Source organism: Styela clava, chromosome 12, assembly GCF_964204865.1.
Source record: "Styela clava chromosome 12, kaStyClav1.hap1.2, whole genome shotgun sequence".
Classification (NCBI taxonomy): Eukaryota; Metazoa; Chordata; class Ascidiacea; order Stolidobranchia; family Styelidae; genus Styela; species Styela clava.
In genome coordinates this window covers 11,042,282-11,057,542 of record NC_135261.1, presented here as the reverse complement: position 1 = coordinate 11,057,542, position 15,261 = coordinate 11,042,282, and the positions used below count along the sequence as shown (strand labels likewise).

At 34.9% G+C, this 15,261-nt stretch overlaps 1 protein-coding gene across 2 annotated transcripts; it reads right to left on the bottom strand.

The window, feature by feature from the left end:
• Nucleotides 1-1,083: 1,083 nt before the first annotated feature.
• Nucleotides 1,084-13,281, bottom strand: LOC120329224 (aquaporin-8-like). Of its 2 annotated transcripts, none has more exons than XM_039395766.2 (7): nucleotides 12,976-13,281; nucleotides 4,849-5,056; nucleotides 4,239-4,349; nucleotides 3,660-3,786; nucleotides 3,141-3,334; nucleotides 1,620-1,760; nucleotides 1,084-1,285 (listed from the first exon to the last, which is right to left on the bottom strand). In XM_039395766.2, the coding sequence occupies exons 2-7, from the start codon at nucleotides 5,022-5,024 to the stop codon at nucleotides 1,156-1,158; spliced, it is 879 nt and encodes a 292-aa protein (XP_039251700.1). In that variant the 5' UTR covers nucleotides 5,025-5,056; nucleotides 12,976-13,281; the 3' UTR covers nucleotides 1,084-1,155. The 2 variants fall into 2 exon arrangements, with proteins under 2 accessions (XP_039251700.1, XP_077974842.1); XM_078118716.1 differs by lacking the exon at nucleotides 12,976-13,281 and adding an exon at nucleotides 5,571-5,591.
• Between the last annotated feature and the right edge of the window lie 1,980 nt (nucleotides 13,282-15,261).

Genomic DNA, 15,261 nt, shown 5'->3' with positions numbered 1-15,261 from the left:
AACTCCGGTCATGCAATCCTTGGTGCACTGAGCAGTCATTCATTAAAGAATAATTTTATATAATATTTTAGGCTTTTATTGTTAAGCTGTGTTAGTTTCATAGCTAAGCTACTCACCATGCTGCACAGCGGTCAAGCGCTGGGATACGGAAAATACTATAGCAATAAGTCGAGTATATATAAAGAAAATCCGGTTTATTCAATTATTAGTATGTAAATCGTGTGGATAGCAAAAGTAAATGAAATATAAAGTCGTTTTAAAAATGGCGTGATTATAAACTTTCAGAGAGGTAAAAATTTTGCCTCGTACTAGAACGCTAAGCATCAGTATTAATGTGTTAGAGCTTGAATTTGTATTATCAAACTCAAATCTATTCAAAGCTGTGGAATCGGAGAGTTTGGCATGTTTACTTGGAATTGGAGTCGTATTTTCAAATTATCCGGTAATTCTAAATTCTCCGAAGTCTGAATTTTAGACTTTCAGTGATAATTACAGAAGTAAAAATTTGAAACAAATGATAAACTGGAGGTGTACGAAGTGTTCTGAACAGTGTAAAGTCCATATATATGCGTCAAAGTAAATCTGATTTTTGCGGACTCCAAAGTTAGATTTCAAGTTAAAATTTTGCCTAACCCAGGGATTGGAGTCGGTATCGAAGATTTTTTCTAACCGAATTTAATTGTAAACTGCCCCGATTCCACAGCCATGTTTTTTAATAATCGATTTTGTTGTTAAAAGATAATCGATTTGTTGTATGGTGCGTAATAGGATGAGACCATATAATCAGTTCGATTAATTTAGCCTCAGATGATAAATTTGGTTGTATGTATAATATTAACAATATCAAATCAAATTACCATTCAATGTCAGAATCAATTTTAACATTATTGCTATAAATTATACTGATGTTAGGGCTGAGTAATGCGATTAAAATTACGAAATGACAATGCAATAACTCGACCAAACGGAAAAATTTGATCTTTTAAATTCGCTAAATATAGGCAGCTCGTAGTTAGAAACTGATTTAAACATAGATTCCCGCATTCCAACATTTTTTTTCTTATGAATATATTGAGTCTTGCGTCCTATTTTCGCAATTTATTTATAAAGAATTGACTGGAATGGACGGCAACTTCGGTGGATACGTTAAAAGAGTCATATTTTATCCTCGCCGATAGTAACTTCTTCTCTGCTTGTCCGTCTATGACCGCCTGCTTTGTTTGACTTACAGAAAAATTTTCCGATTTGAACGATCCACACTTTATCTGGCGGTGCAAAGAAAGCCCTGGAAAATGAAACATGTATTATACTTTCAACCTGAGTTCAACCTCAAGAGTTGACCTTTTGTCTTTATTACTTAGACTTATCTTTTTACGAACTAAAGTACAGATCAACGATCACAAAATAGAGTTTTATTTAAAAGCAGCATTTTTTCGTTTAAGTGCGACTCGAATTTTTTCTCGTGATTTGGCGTCGCACGAACAAAAAACCATGGCCCTAATCGGTTTGGTTTACCGTCAAACCCCTGATGCATCAACCCACAATCAACAAATCTTGCGTCGTTATTACTTAACGATCGCAGAAAAATTAATCTAGGTTTTAGGCGATACATTACTTACCTGTATATGAGCGCAAATACGACGCCTCCGAGGATATCACCAACCCACCAAACCCAATGATGTTTCCAAACATATCCACCCATTACAATTGCAGGTCCGACTGCTCTCGCTGCATTGAGACAACCAGCGCCAATCCATCGCCTTGTAAAAAAACAACAATAATTAGAAAAAAAATTAGAGAGTGACTCTCCATAACATAGTTCAGTAGATTCCAACAACAGATTATAACCGTCAAATTCATATATTTATTTGCGTCATACATGAATCAATATGAAGCAAAAAAACAACATATAGTAAAACTGAAATCATTGACGTATTGCAGTTGGTATGAGGTCGCAAGAGACTCACTGAGTCATCCAGTCAGCGACACTTTGATGCTGAATTACAGCAGCAAATTTAGCGACGAAGTAATCCGATGAAAAATTATTTCAAAAATACACAATCATGGGAAAACAACAATAGATTCAAATAAATGCAATCAAAGAGTAGAAAAAACATTTTGGCTTAAATATAAAATATTTGATAAATGTATTGCATAAAATGCTGCGTATTGCTGCGTAGCCCAATGTGTAGAAACCTAGCTAAATCGCTTAAAAACAGTGAAAATGTAGCCTATCATCACTTTTTTTTATTTGACAAGCCCCTTTTATTAAAATTCGAAATCGCATTATCCACACATGCAGTTGTGAAAAAGGAAGTTGTTGGAGGCATTTTTCGCAGTATTTGAAGCGTTCGTGGATATTCTCGCTAAAATCCGGTTACACCAAACTGCATAAAACTATACTAAACTACAACTGCCAACAAATGCGAAATATATAGATATATTTTCAAATTATATGTGTATAATGTGACCCTTTGCGTTTTATTAATGTCTCAAAAGAAAGTACATGCGTTGAAAGCACTTATCTCTCTCTCATCACAAAATAGTAGGCGTCGACTATGCTCCATTTATTTGATTGGCAGGAAATGCGATAGAAAGAGCGTGAACGATGCAAAATATATCGCAGAAAAATGCAACCTTGGATTAGCGCCAAATATGCGAAGTTCCCTGACTAAACGCCCTCTTTCAACGTAAGATTGCGGTTCAAATATTTTAGTGTAAAGCTTGAAACAACACACACGATTAACTCATAGGAATGTGATTTTAAAAATGGTCAGGTCCTTGAAAAAGTTAATTGATATATTATTTTTATTCATTTACGCGTAACGAGTTCCAGCAAAAATTAAAAAATATATAATAAATTTATTCCACCATTAAACCGGAAGGGCATGAAATATTTTAGGCTGTGGTAAAACAACATATTACCTTGGTAGTGAAAAACATCATGTATGCAGTTTCTGTTTTGTAAAGATTTCATGTTTGTATTGCCTATATCGAGTAACATTACAACCGGGTTGAGGTAGCTGTTTATGGGGTTTGAAATCAAGATCGACACAAAATAAAATAGCTATTCCAAAACTTCAATGTGGAGTATTTAACACATTTCGCAAATATTCAAAGGCGAAAAGAAATGTACTAACCCTCCTATTATGCCTTGAAAAACAGTCATTCCAATCGCAAAAGCTCCGGTCGCTTGATCGTATGATTTGTCCCCTACCATAACGTTGGTGAAAAAGCACATAATACCGGTAGCCATGATTTCATATGCAATAATCGCTGATATATTCGCATCGTCAGAAATCAAAAATGGACCGGGATCGTCATTCTTTATCGCCTGAAATTAGATAAAATATTTTCGGTATATTGAACCGAATTTGACACATACGCGACGTATTAGATTGGGTATTAAAAGTGTACATGCGTTTCTGTTATATTTTTTAAAACTTTTATGGCTATACGAATAAATCTGGACACAACGATACGTAGGAAAACAAACAGTATTGTAAAAAAAAAACAGAATCTTTTTCTTATAAAAACCTGATGAGTCATCGAACTCAGTTGAACGTATAATTATGAATGTCATTCATATATATATATCTCAAGTTATACATTTGATTTATGAAAAAAATTTGCAACAGTAAATATCGAATGCTTTAAACCTGAGCGATTACTGCCCCAAGAGCTGATCCGATTATTTGCATGATAATGTACGGAAGGTAGAGCCACGGATTTAAGTCCCCGGATATAAGGAGACATGTTGAAATAGCTGGGTTGAAGTTGATGACGCTGAAATTATTAGACAATGATATTATTGCATCGTAATGAATGTGGATAGCATGCAGATTCTGTGGTTGCAATAGATACTAAAAGTCGCATTACTTACAAATAAACATACTATTTTATCTACAGAGCAAAAGCACATCCTGCCCCAAAGTATAGGTACTATCGGCCAATGGTGTGTACTTTTATTAACTGGAAAGATTTAAAAAAAGATTCAATTCATTTGGTAACTTTAACATCAAAATACGATATTTTAAATGTTGTAATTAATGCTGGTCAATCTACGCTAGATCTACATGTTAAGGTTAAAATTGTATCAAATAATATATATATATATTATTTCCATTTAACCGAAATGCAACAATATTGTCAGCAAATATTGCGGATTTTTAGCGAATGAATAAATGATCATAAAACTATACTACTTGAGACAGACCTCTAAAAAAGTTAACACCCACCAGATTTTCCAAAATAGCACTATAAACATCCACACTGCAAAGCCTGCTTGAAAAGCGGGGACAAGAGTTGACGTCAGATATTCCACCTTCCATTCGTCGGGATGAATTGTCCTAAAATGATAAAAGTTTAAATGTTATATAATACAATTACATTCCAAATTTAATACTTGTTGACACAGTTAGTCTTTAAATAAATTTGACTTACAATTACTTAAACAAAGCAAAATATGAATAAATTCAGTTTAACCATGACGAGAGTTGGTATCTATAGTTAATCAAAAGTCTGCTTTTCACAGGGACGCCAATGTTTATTCGTTGGGTATGTCATTTGACTTACTGAATTGTTACGTTTTGTTTGCTTTGCAATCATATTACACACTTTGTAAATGTCCACAGGTTCAATATTTTATTTAATAAGGAGTTACCAATATCTGAATTTTGCAAAGCAAAATTTCTCAAATATATTTGAATAAGGCAAATAATATCTGACATGTTCTCGGTCTGGTGAATTGATGGTCAGATAAAATCCGAAGCAGATGAACAAAGTATGATTAAAGCCTAGTCATCAGTAAAATATTTTCTGCTTCGCTAAACTCTCTACAAAATTTACCTGTTTAAAGAAGCTACTGTTATGGTTTTCGTCGTTGACGTATACATTGATCCCCAGAAGGTGTGGAGAACCATCGCAAAAAATTCAGCAAGAAGCGGAATGATAACGTGCACAGCAATATCTCTGTAAGATGATTTTCTGTATTTTTGGAGCATGTCTTTAGGCGAATTCCCCATTTTGATTTCGTATATTGTTTAGTAGAGGTAGACTAGAAATACAAGAAAATTTCGAAGTTTAAGCAAGATATCCAAAACGTTCCGATTCTAAAAATATAGATGGAAAATGAATTTTTGTTGTATTGGTGCCTGATGAGCTTGCAATATTGCCCTCAATATTCAGCTCATTTTGAACTCAAACTTCTCATATTTATCCAACTTTTAAAATCTGTTTTGAACATTCCATCATAATGGTTAGGATATAAAATCCAATTACAAAGCTCCGATTATCTATACCCGAAGGATAGAACAAGGATTTGCAGAATATCAATCGGGTGGATGGTACCAACTCTTTTACATTAGCTTTATACGCTTTTCGTAATTTTTCTTTTTTCCTTTGACATCAATAAAACCACTGTGCGTGCTTCAACCTTCTTTTTAAAGAGATTAAGTATGTAATTATAAGATTGACAATAAAATATGACGCGTTTACGAATAACATTTACACAATAAACTGAAATAAACAGGACTTAGTCCCAATCTTATCTCATCAAAACTGAACAGTACGTGTATAGTGAATATGCAGGCATTCAGTGTTGTTAACCATCCAAATTTTGCAACTCATCTCGAAATCTCTTGCATAATCCGAAAGAAAGGGAATTTCAGCCAAACATGTTCACAAACAATGATAAATACTGTGGTCTTAATGCGTCAGGGTAATCTCTCTGATTACGTGTAGTCGATTATGATATGAACTTATATATTTAATTATGTAGATGTTATTAACGCCGTTGGCTATAGGAAAATAAGATATTAAGCATTTTTACACTGTATAATATTGTTCAATATTGTGGTAGATCTTTTATGTGAATTAAATCTTTTTTATTGATCCGTACCATTCAAGTCCGTATCGGCAGCACAATATCCGATATATTAAGACTCGATAACGGAATTCCTCAAGATAGCGTTTTATCTCCACATCTTTTTAATGTTATGACAAACGATTTGCCCCAGTGTGTTTCTTCAAACATAGCGCTCTTTGCGGACGACTGCAGTATTTGGGAAGTTGAGTTACGTATTGATCATCTTTTTACAAAGGTCCAAACTAATCTAGAGTCTAGACAATATTTATTGCTGGTGCAATGATTGGGGGTTTCGCCTCTCGAAAACAAAATCAAAAGCCATACTTTTCACGAGACGAAGAAAAGAAAAACCTACAATATTGAAAATAGAAAGATCTAGTCTTAAAATTGAGAAAGACTGCAAATACCTGGAAGTCATATTCGATTCACGATTGACATACAGAAAATACATTGAATACATAGAAAAAAGATGCAGTAAAAGCGTGAATTTGTTACGTGCATTATCGGGTACGAAGTGGGGTGCAAATAAGAATACCTTGCTCACAGTATATAGGGCAATATTAAAACCAGTCATCGAGTACGGCATGGAAGCAATTTATTTTACATCTCCGACTATATTGCGGAAACTGGCTGTAATCCAATCACAATGTTTACGCATTTGCTTGAGTGCATTAAAAAGTACTCATATTATAGCTTTACAATCCCAATGTAACGGAATGTCTTTACATATTATACATTATAGAAAATGTCTACATTACAAATGCAGAATGATTCCTCATGACAGCGAAATTACAGCACAATTATTCAAACAGTCGTGGGAAGAATATTTTCCGGACAAACCATCATTTGCAACGTTTAATATGAAAATAACCAACGGCTTTTTTACCGACTTCTTTGTTGCAAAAGATGTCAATTTTGAGATTCTTCCCTGAATAATGAAGCCACCGCAAATTGATACATCGTTAACGATTTATGGTACAACATGTTCAACAACAATACTTCAAACGTCATTTCTTGATCATATACACGAAAACTATCGAGGCTGTGTACAAATATTTACTGACGGTTCGAAAAATCCATTTTGGCGTAGGTGCTGCATATGATTTGCCTCAATCGAAAGTGGAGAAAAACTGAAATTACATCGTTTTGTCACTTCACATACATCGAAGCTATATGCAATACTGGGTTGTCTCAAATGGATCGCAACAACAAGACCGGAACGTGTATTGACAATAACGGATTGTCCCAATGCCCTTTCAGCTCTTCTTAATTATTCAGCAATCAAAAGCATATTAATTGCGAAAATAGATACAATAAACTCGATGTTAATAAAACAAGGAATACAAATTACATTCCTATGGTCACTAGCTCACGTAGGAATTATCGGAAACGAAATAGTGGATAACCTGGCAAAAGGAGCAATCAACAAACTTTTCCTTGATGCAACCCTGCCACTTTCCGTCTCAGAAGCAAAATCATATTTTGATACATTGGCTCGAGGAAAATGGCATACGGAATATGTTAATAGCGAATCAGCAAGCCATTATAAAATATTTCATCTTACCACGATGTCACGACTAGAAAACAAAACTTTATCACGTAAAGTCAAGCTCTTTTATTCCGACTGCAAACTGGTCATTAAGCCCTGAATGCACATTTACATAAAATTGGCTGTCATTCTGACGGATTTTGCGCACAGTGTTTCGTACCCGAGACCGTAGCCCACTACCTATTGCATTGTCAACGATATAACCATCAAAGAAGACCAGTCATTAACAAAGCCAGAAAACTTAAATTGGAAATGACTTTGGAAGAAGTGCTTAGTGATATGGACATCATTGACACTGTTATCGAATTTGTCTTGTCTACGGGCAGAAATGTTTAGAAATAATTACTTATTGTAATTGATTCAATTGTATAATTATATATTCGTAAATATTGTATTATATGTTAGTACAGTATTTTTTAAATTTGAATTGATCAAAGGCGCAAAAGACCACTGAAGTTATAAGCGCCATAAAACATATAACAACAACAACAACAACTGTATATGATCATTGTATCTGTCAGCTAATATGAGAAACAATATTTTCTAAAAACAGATTTTACATTTCGAGTGGAGTAGTCAAAGCCAACCGTGTACCCGAGGTCAAACAATAACCATTTCGAACAGACAAATAAAGGCATTAGTGTAAACCCAAAGCTTGTTACTTGCTGTCTGGGTAAATCTAGCCTCACTTTGTTAAATTCGAATTGATTTATTGGCGTAAAAGACCACTGATATTATACACTCGTTTAAACATCTTAACATATACCTTATGTGGCACTTGCCGCAACTATCCCGCGGAACAACTGAGACATACTGTAGACTCTGATCAAGTCGAGTTCCATGGTTGCACAAGGACAGGTGAAGTATGTGAACACCATACAAAAGGGTGCTAATTGATTGACCACGGAATTATTGTTTTAACGATACAGCCATTGATTGGAGTGTTCAGTATGATTCGCCATCTTCTGTCCATAGCCCAGTAGTCGCATTTGTAGACTGTCGCCATGGCTGCCCAAAAAGCCGGAGGAACTATAGGTGTAAGGAGTCTATTTCTAAAGTACCCGGTACTTTAACTTTACCAACCTTGGTGCAACCTCTACACTAAAATGCCAAAATTCGTTATATTTTAATTTATTGAGCAAGCATATGCCTACCATTCTTTCGTAAATTTTATGCCCACTTACTGTGGAGCGTATTGTATATATATATATATATATATATATACATATCAACGTTTTATGATTTATTAGAGCTTACCAACTTCTATTCAATTAGTCACTTACAATTTTGTCTTTGGTCTAACCATTTTCCCCTCGCTTGTCGTTTGTCTTTTATGTAACTTATATACATTTATTCAAATATGCCTTTTTTATAAATTTATAGTTGAGTTGTTTTTCTTGTTTTCTCTCTATTATATGATTTTAGTAAAGTTGCGTTTGCTGCGAATTTTTTCAATGATTCAAAATATTTTCATCATAACGACTATTACATAGTCAATGTTTGTAGCAAATGTAGTTATTTTTTTACACTGAACCAGTAACAGCGCTTTAGGTGTCGCTGCTTGAAGACCTAATATGGTCCCTCGCGACTCCTGTCGCACAAATATCATTATTATTATATTTATTTATTGTACCAATTTTTTGTGCATTTGATGTTTTTGTGACGACGAATAAATGATTGATTGATTGATTGATTGATAACGATACTCATTTTTTTAATTATTAATATATGCCTTTGGCATTATTATAATTACACCACCAGGTGCTATAGTTTGTAAAACTTGTCAGAGTGGTAAACTTGTCACTTGGTAAAACTTGTCAGAGTGGTTTGTTGTGATCGTCTTTATTGCTGGATAACCATCTTTTTATTCCTTGACAAATTTGTTAATAAAAACTGTGGAGGCAGAAATATTTGTATATAAGCTTGTGAAAAGAATCCATTATGAAGGCATATATCGTGTATTATTTATTGGACACTTTAGTGGACATAACGATCGTTTCAATATTATGTTGTTGTTGTTATTATTCTTCTCCTTCGTCATGATAAAAATCGCTTTTCTCTTCGAATACTGGACCAGTTGCTTCGAAATTTTCAGTGGTTGAAGTTTGATTATTTCTCCAGAAGGCTATTACTTTTATTTATTCTTAAATTTCCTATGAATCCTATGAGATCTGATATTTCATTCAAAATTTCGCTGTTCTAAAATTTACTCATGGGAACAGTGTTTTGAAACTTATTTCAAGCGGTTGCGTGATCGAGCCTGCAGGTACGGTACTGCTCAGTTACCGTACCACAGTGAAATTGACTTATTGGACACGTAGTGGACATAACGATCGTTTCAATATTATGTTGTTGTTGTTGTTCTTGTTCTTTGACATGTTTTTAAAAAGTCGCTTTTCTGTTCGAATACTGGACCAATTGCTTTGAAATTTTCAGTGGTTAAAGATTATTTTTTTCGCTAGAAGGCTATTACTTTTATTTATTTCAAAATTTTGCGTGAATTCTATGAAATTTGATATTTCGTTTAAAATTTTGCTGTATTATTTTTTATCCATGGGAACACGGATGTTAGTCAGTGTCGTGACTGGCTGTACGTTTTGATTCTGCAAAATTCTTGCTACTGGAAATTCAGAACTTTTTTGAGGGTACCGGTAGCGTCAAAGGTACCGGTAAGGACTGATTCGCTCTGGTCTAACGTTTCCATATATTTGTGCGTAGCTCTCTTGTTCCTTTCGCGATCTTACTATTGTAGTAATTCCTTAGGCTTACCATAAATCTGGAACAAAAAACCGGGACGGTGCGATTTGGCAAACATGAGATGAGTTTTTATATGCCAGAGAAGAACCGTTCCACGATCGAATAGCAGGCCTACAGTACAGCAACAGGTAGGCCTACTGGTACGGTACCTCTGTGAATTACGATCTCATCTTTTCGTTACAGTTCTGATGTAAACAACATAAATTTTGCATTCTATCTTTTTTTTTTTCATTTGATATGAGAAAATGAATTGAGTTCTTATATGACAAGGAAGAACCGTTCCGCGAACGAATATCAGATACTGGTAAGTGACCGTGCCGCATATGGTTATCGGCGAATCAATATTTTCTTCTTATTTTGGCCTGGTACCGTAATGGAGAAGTGACTCGGATCACTTGGTATATCAATTCACGTTGAAATTGAATGGAGAAGAATAGATCATTACCAAGGACATGGAAGAGCTATGACAGTCCCTGTACCGTTATTTGTACCCATGTACTAGTAAGTCAGTTACCATAGCCATGTAGCTGTTTTACTGTTCAGATTCGTGCAGGATACCGTACCGAAGGCGTAGGGTACCCTATGGTTTTCGACGAAGTGATGATAATATATTTCGTATTATTCTAAGTGTCCATATATTCGACCATAGCTCTCTTGTTTATAGAACTGAGGCTAATGAAGAAATTTATTCATAATTGAAATATTAGGTTGTCCCGGTCCAACGTCATTGGATATTTTCGCGTGCCCAAGAAATAGCGAGAAATAATTATTCTACTATGTTGATACTGTTTGTTTGCTGTCAAATTTCAAATTTGGTCACTGTCATGATAAGACAGTAAGTCGCTTTACATTAATCCATCATCAAGTACGAATTGGACTGTTTTGCTGATCTGGTATGGAATGCAACGGTGACTTAAGATTACCGACATTTGATAAAACAACAAGTTACATAAATCTTGGACACGCGGAGTGCACGTCACTACTTTGACGTTGTATTGGTCTCACAATATGTATGCGGCGACAATGCATCAAAAACAACACTTTCGGCACCTGTTTACGATCTTGCCTTTTTATAAGCCTGAACAGCAAGTTCAATTGGAATTTGCCATATTTTATATAAATATTTACCACGAACGCAAAAAGATGGCAAATGTATCTGATCGAATTGTTACAGCTGGATATTGTTGTATCATGATTTACAGACTTGTTTACGTTGACATCCATTAAAGTGATTATGACGCAATAATTGAGAAGTGACGTGGAGACTGAATATGTGGGTCACTGGCTTCTTTGTCTAGGGCTGCTGTCTATTTAGCTGTGTAATTATATCGTACTGAATCTTACTGTATACTGTTTAATAAAGGCCGTTCGTCCGGCTGATGAATATTTGGATCAAGTTTATTGTGTGCATAGAACCTCGGTCTAATCCTGACAACAATAAATCTTGACAGATATCATAAAACAAATTTATATTGCTCTTTGCATCAGAGATTCCTCGTGACTTTCTTGTCAGTGATCTATTAGCAATACCAATAATACACGCTATGAATAGAATATTATTTCCATTTGTTCAACAATAATCCAAATTTTTTGTGTTCAACTTTTCAGTAACTTTTGATATTTTAATCCAGTATTTTTGACATGAATCTGTCCGAAAATTATAAATGACTAAATATGGGGAACTACTTCTCGTTAAATGTCTTTTGTTTCTGAATTTACAAAAATGTTAAAATCTGTTGGCTGTTGCCGCGCATTACGCTTATTAGGAAAATAAAACGATATCACAGTAACTGGAGGTAAAACTCAATGTACATACAAGTAAATATGTCGACTGATCGACGTCGAAGAATTCGGCTTTTCGCGAGAGCCATGTGCAAATTCTTGCAGGTTTATCCGATGTCGATGAGAATCATGTGTTCGATTCCGCACTCGCGATTGCCGTGTTCAAGTCCAATGACAATATTATTTACCGCTTAAGCGACATGGAGCAATGCTCACAATCTTTATTGTTTATGATACAAGTAATCTTTTATTTTATTAGCAAATAAAAGACACAAGTACTGCTTCGAATTTCTGTAACATCCATGCGCCATCCCCCTCGCTTCCCTTATCAGAACAACATTCTGGGCCATTGAGATCTATACAAGTTGATGATGTCACAAAGATTTAAAAAAAATAGGCGATTAGGTCAACTACGCCACAAGTAATTGCCGGAATTCTATACGATTTTTATCATTTTTTATTTACTTATACAATGTATTCTTGCGGTGAATTTACAGTCAAAACACACACCAGCACGGCCGCAGATTTAGACTTCGACGACCGCAGGTTGTGCGCCGTATACAATTTTGATAAATGTGTAGTATTCGCCGAACTGTTTTCTGTTAACTATCTTTTATTTTTTTAGAAAAAAAAGGAAAGACCATTTACAAGCTTCTCCTGCAACAGGTAAGTATAAAAAGGTAAGTATCGGTTGGTTGAGGCCTACTATTTAAAAAAAAAAAAAATATATACAATTTTCGCCGACATGTACAAATATATACTTTTAAGTACAAGTTTCTAACAATGTATGTTGTGTACAACGTTAAAACTTATTCTGAGCCTGCGTACCACGTGAACTTGATGAGTACGTTCTGATCATAAAATCCTTAAAATAAATCACTATAAAAATTTAAACACAATAACAAAGACATGTAATATAAGCAAATTCGCAAAATAACATGCAAAAGTAATTTTAACTGATTTGCACTTATTCATAAATAATACAGGAATAACTTTAACGTATTGACCAATAATTACTCACGATCCAATGTGTTGTATGTGCTTGCTTTCCTTCGACTAGTTTCTTTCAGCGTGTATAACTTCCCGGCGAGACTAAAGCCCCTGTGAGGTCATTCCTGCATAAGCTTCTGAACGTAACACGATAGCTTGAATAGTCGATCGCGTCCAGCTTGCTGTTGACGTATATGTTACAGAAAAAGGGCGCGAAGATAACTATCTAGACAGATAACAATCTGCTATATTACACATATATTCACATGCATTGCAGTTTAAAAGCAAAAGAAGAAAACTTGAAGTCAACTTTACATTACTAAATTTCTTCATGTGGCAATTTCTGTGAAAACAAGTAGTAGTATTGGTATATCAGTTATGGTATGTGGTCTTTTTATAAAAAGTAATACTGGTAAACGTCAGAAATTGGCTACGTGTTAGCTGAAGTTGTCATTTCACGATTGGGGCACTTAAAACTCTATTAGCACCTCCTACTCTTCTGCAGTTTGGTTCTTAAGACGTTCATGATCAGATGGAATATATTTGTGCCTGGAACCGTGGCGAGCCACCATTACTAGGGCTGGGAATTTCAGGGAAAACACTTTAACCGTTGACCGGATGAAATTAACCGGTTTACCGCAGCGTTACGTTTAACGTAATAAATTATAATTTTGGCTTGTTACGTCACAATGGTTACAAAGCGTGATCTTATGACGGTGTCGCTCTATATTATTCACGAATCGAGATAGTTTTATGATCGCTCTGCTGCAAGATATATGCAGCGTGCTTCGGACATATGGAAGTCTTTTAGTAAAACCCGATTCCGTTATTAAATGTTCGACGTGCAAATTCTACCCTGAGATATCATAATGAAAAAAAGAATCAACTGCTGCGCACATGTTGGATGACATTGAATACACGATTTTCCAATAAAATGGTGAATAATATGTTTTGACCGAAAACTGATCTTGGATTTATCATTGTCAAATTTTATAATCAGCAATGTTTTTACTTCAATTATTTTTCTTATTCATTGGGTCCTTACCGATACAGTGGGTGATATTCTTCTGCATCAAACGCCACAAGAGATAAATTTGCGATGACGTATTCGTTTTTTAAAAAAAATTATACAATATAAAGATATTTGTACCTGAGATGTCAGTTAACGATTAAAATAAATTGTAACCGTCAACCATCTAAAATCGATTAACCGGTTAATCTTTCCCAGTCATAACCATTACTGATACCTGCTGTGTAAATCACTTGCCAATCGTTATGTCTAGACTTGTCCCTTGTTGCCATATTGCCATAGGCAATACTTTGCTACGCTTAGTGTAATATATGTTATAAGGAAATGATCACCCTAAGCCAAACGGAATTCGTATAATCCGCTGCTCATATTACACTCAATTACGATTGCACATTGCAGATTAAAATCCCATGCCCTCCGCCTTACCCAGCGTGTAAAAAAATGAGGAAGGCAAACTCTTGCGGAAAGATTCAGTCTTTTTTGGTATCTTCTGACATACCGTTAGATATCAGTGGTTTCAGGTACAGTCTTTTCTAGAGCGGAAGGAGCGATTAAGTGATTTATAAAACAACAACAAGGAGAACGAGAAGTTAGCGGAACGATCAACCCGAACATTTCGTGCCCAATAATACTGACCAACCTAGAAATAGTTTAAACATAACCACAAGTTTGCTTGAATGACTGTGGGACATAATAGCAAGTTCCGCTGCAATGACATATGGATTTTCCAACATTTGGGAAATTCTTCTAAAAAGCTGCTTAATTAACACTGTCACGATCCTCCATTACATAATTCTGTATAAATCATTTGTGAAACATTCTGACTTAACTATTCCCGAATCACTCTGTGTTATTGGACACGTAGTGGACATAACGATCGTTTCAATATTATGTTGTTGTTGTTGTTCTTGTTCTTTGACACGTTTTTAAAAAGTCGCTTTTCTCTTCGAATACTGGACCAATTGCTTTGAAATTTTCAGTGGTTAAAGATTAATTTTTTCGCTAGAAGGCTATTACTTTTATTTATTTCAAAATTTTGCGTGAATTCTATGAAATTTGATATTTCGTCTAAAATTTTGCTGTATTATTTTTTATCCATGGGAACACGGATTTTAGTCAGTGTCATGACTGGCTGTACGTTTTGATTCTGCAAAATTCTTGCTACTGGAAATTCAGAACTTTTTTGAGGGTACCGGTAGCGTCAAAGGTACCGGTAAGGACTGATTCGCTCTGGTCTAACGTGTCCATATATTTGTGCGTAGCTCTCTTGTTATCTATAAGCCATGT